The sequence below is a fragment of the Octopus bimaculoides genome, chromosome 12, assembly GCF_001194135.2.
Source record: "Octopus bimaculoides isolate UCB-OBI-ISO-001 chromosome 12, ASM119413v2, whole genome shotgun sequence".
NCBI classification, from domain to species: Eukaryota; Metazoa; Mollusca; class Cephalopoda; order Octopoda; family Octopodidae; genus Octopus; species Octopus bimaculoides.
The window spans coordinates 12,127,006-12,129,890 of record NC_068992.1 but is presented as its reverse complement, the minus strand read 5'-3'; the positions used below and the strand labels follow the sequence as shown (position 1 = coordinate 12,129,890).

Genomic DNA, 2,885 nt, shown 5'->3' with positions numbered 1-2,885 from the left:
CAAATAAGGACAGACAAGGCGTGCTAACGTTTCTGCCAGATCGCGACCGTTAACTGTCAGAAAATAGAAACATTTCTCATGGCACCTGCAAACAATTTACAGATGCTGTGGGTGAACTTCCAAAAGCATGAATTTTCATGGATATCAAAATTAAATAAACAATTTTTGCTTTAAAAGAAGGCTTGTCACATGGTTTTTTAAGTGCTATTGCCAAAACAAAAACAATTGAAAATTCAGTCTTAAAGGCCCTAAGGAGGTACTGGCGGGGGTGGGATTAAAAAAATCAGAGATTTTCATAATTGTTGTTTCATAAAATCCTTTCCTTTATAATTTTGAAATGACTGTGAAAATACAATTTCAAAATCCCAGTCAAAATGGAGAAAATTTAAGTGTGAGCCACCTCTTCCAGACCTCCTCTCTTTAATTTTCCTTAAAATATAATACTTCTCTTAAGGCTGTTGTGCATTTTCATTTTATACTTTTTGTTTATATACTGCAATATTATACAGAAGTATCTAACCATTTTTCACTATTATTCATTTATACGCTATTGTTGATTTACTATTGATTAACGAGATTATCTCAGATTCCAGATGTTATGTTGTTGGCACTCCGTCGCTTACGAAGACGAGGGTTGATCCAATCAACGGAACATCCTGCTCGTGAAATTAACGTGCAAGTGGCTGAGCACTCCTCAGACACGTGTACCCTTAACGTACTTCTTGGGGATATTCAGCGTGACACAGTGTGACAAGGCTGACCCTTTGAATTACAGGCACAACAGAAACAGGAAGTAAGAGTGAGAGAAAGTTGTGGTGAAAGAGTACAGCAGGATCCGCCACCATCCCCTGTCGGGGCCTCGTAGAACTATAGGTGTTTCTTGCTCAATAAACACTCACAACGCCCAGTCTGGGAATCGAAACCGCAATCTTATGACCGCGAGTCCGCTGCCCTAACCACTGGACCATTGCACCTCCTCCAGATGTTAGAGAAAGCAATTAAAAACAGCTTCGTATGAGAAGGGGAGGTAATCCCAAGAATGAAGAAATTTCCAGAGATGACAAACGATTTAGGGAAAGAAATGGCATACCACAACGACAGGTAAATGTTTGTTTATGCGTATTTATATAAGCATCTTTTGTTTAAATGTATGTTTGTATAGAATTCCATTATATAATAATGGTATTTGGCACAATTTCGATTGTAGAGAGACATGTACATTTTACAATCACACACTTGTCTCAGTTTGAAGGTGTGATTTACTAATAGAATTAAAGATTTTCAAAGCTTTTTCGTGATCTGGTTTCTTCAAAACACATCAAAAAACCATATCAAAAGCATTTTCATCTTTAAAATGTGACAGCTGTAACAGTAAAAATTTACACAGGTAAAACATGTCAGAACATAATCAGGTAAAACAGATATACAGTGGCATTGAACTATTCACTTACAAAATTTTCAAGTGTATCCACACAGTGGAACCAGTAAGGACACTTCATGCGGCACATGTTGGGAATATCCTCTTCAATTTCATTTGACTAACATTTTCATATAGTAACAAAACCTGTTCATCTGAATTAATCAATAAATATATTCAGTATGTGAGCTCATGTGTGTGTGTGACTTCATACGTATATATGCATGTCTCCAAGAATGTAAGTATATATGTATACACGCAGACACACACACACCGCACACACCTACACAAGCAAACACACGCACACATATATACGATTATGTGTGTGTTTGTGATTTATGTATGCTTATATGTGTACGGGATTGTGTATGCTATTGTGTGTGTGTCTGCATGTATGTATGTGTGCGTGCGTATGTGTATTTGGTTGTGTGTGTATGTGTGTGTGTGTGTGCGTGCGCGTTTGTATCTATTTTGTGCATATAGATGGGATACATATTCACGAAGATGCTTTCGTAATTTTTTCTTTTATCAGAGACGCTACTCTAAAACAATTTCATATGGAATTCAAATTATGAAAAAAGAAAATAAAAAAGAAAAAACGCTTATTATCTGATCAAAAGTCAGTGTTTAACATATGAAGTTGCGTTTTAGAAAGACGTTGATAGATTTTTTTTATTAGATTTCTTTGTTTAATTGCACAGGCTCTCTGGTTAGCATTTAGTTTTTCATATTCAAATCGAAAAATTGCAATGCTTTCAAACGACAAATGATTATTCAAACGCATTTTCTTCATGAAATATCCGATGAACTATGACACTTGCATGCCTCATTCTTATCTCCAGTTGGATGTTTGTGACTGGAAAATTGCAAATATCATTTCTACATATTAACACTCCTCCTACAATTATACCCGATGATCCCGCAAAGTTATACTATTCAGTACCACTCAATCAAATGATCAGCAAGCCTATTATTGTATATGTCTATTATTCAAACGGGACACCTTTTTCAGCAGGGAGAGAATTCAATACGACGGCTACAATAGACAGCTATGCTGTTTTGCCATCTGGCGAAATTAATAAGAAAGATACCTGGGCAGACAGTGGCGGGAAATTGTGTCAGAAATCAGCATGGTGGTTGGATTATCCGGAGCGATATAACAGACATCTTGCAAAAACTCGTTGTCATACACCGCATTCTTCCATTCTAATGGAATCACAAATTTTTAATGGAAGAGTCATATTTGATTGGATTTACCATGAACATACCATAGTACCTCCATCTAGGCGACTGTTCAGGATCGAAATACCAGATCATAAAATATTCATCGACACTAGCCTAATATCTGTCACAAAACCTGCACACCGGTTAGTAATATCGCAACAACCACCTTTAAAAGTTGTGGCCAATAGCGATTTTGATGTTGAGGTTGAAATAAGAGATGAAGATGGTAAAATTCTCATAAATG

At 36.4% G+C, this 2,885-nt stretch overlaps 1 protein-coding gene across 1 annotated transcript in view; it reads left to right on the top strand.

Moving 5' to 3' along the window:
- Nucleotides 1–1,039: 1,039 nt before the first annotated feature.
- Nucleotides 1,040–2,885, top strand: part of LOC106875597 (uncharacterized) — a 6,376-nt gene continuing 4,530 nt past the window's right edge. Inside the window, exons 1-2 of the mRNA XM_014923812.1 lie at nucleotides 1,040–1,101; nucleotides 2,260–2,784. Coding sequence (XP_014779298.1) covers nucleotides 1,040–1,101; nucleotides 2,260–2,784 — 587 coding nt within the window. The remainder of the gene's footprint in view (nucleotides 1,102–2,259; nucleotides 2,785–2,885) is intronic.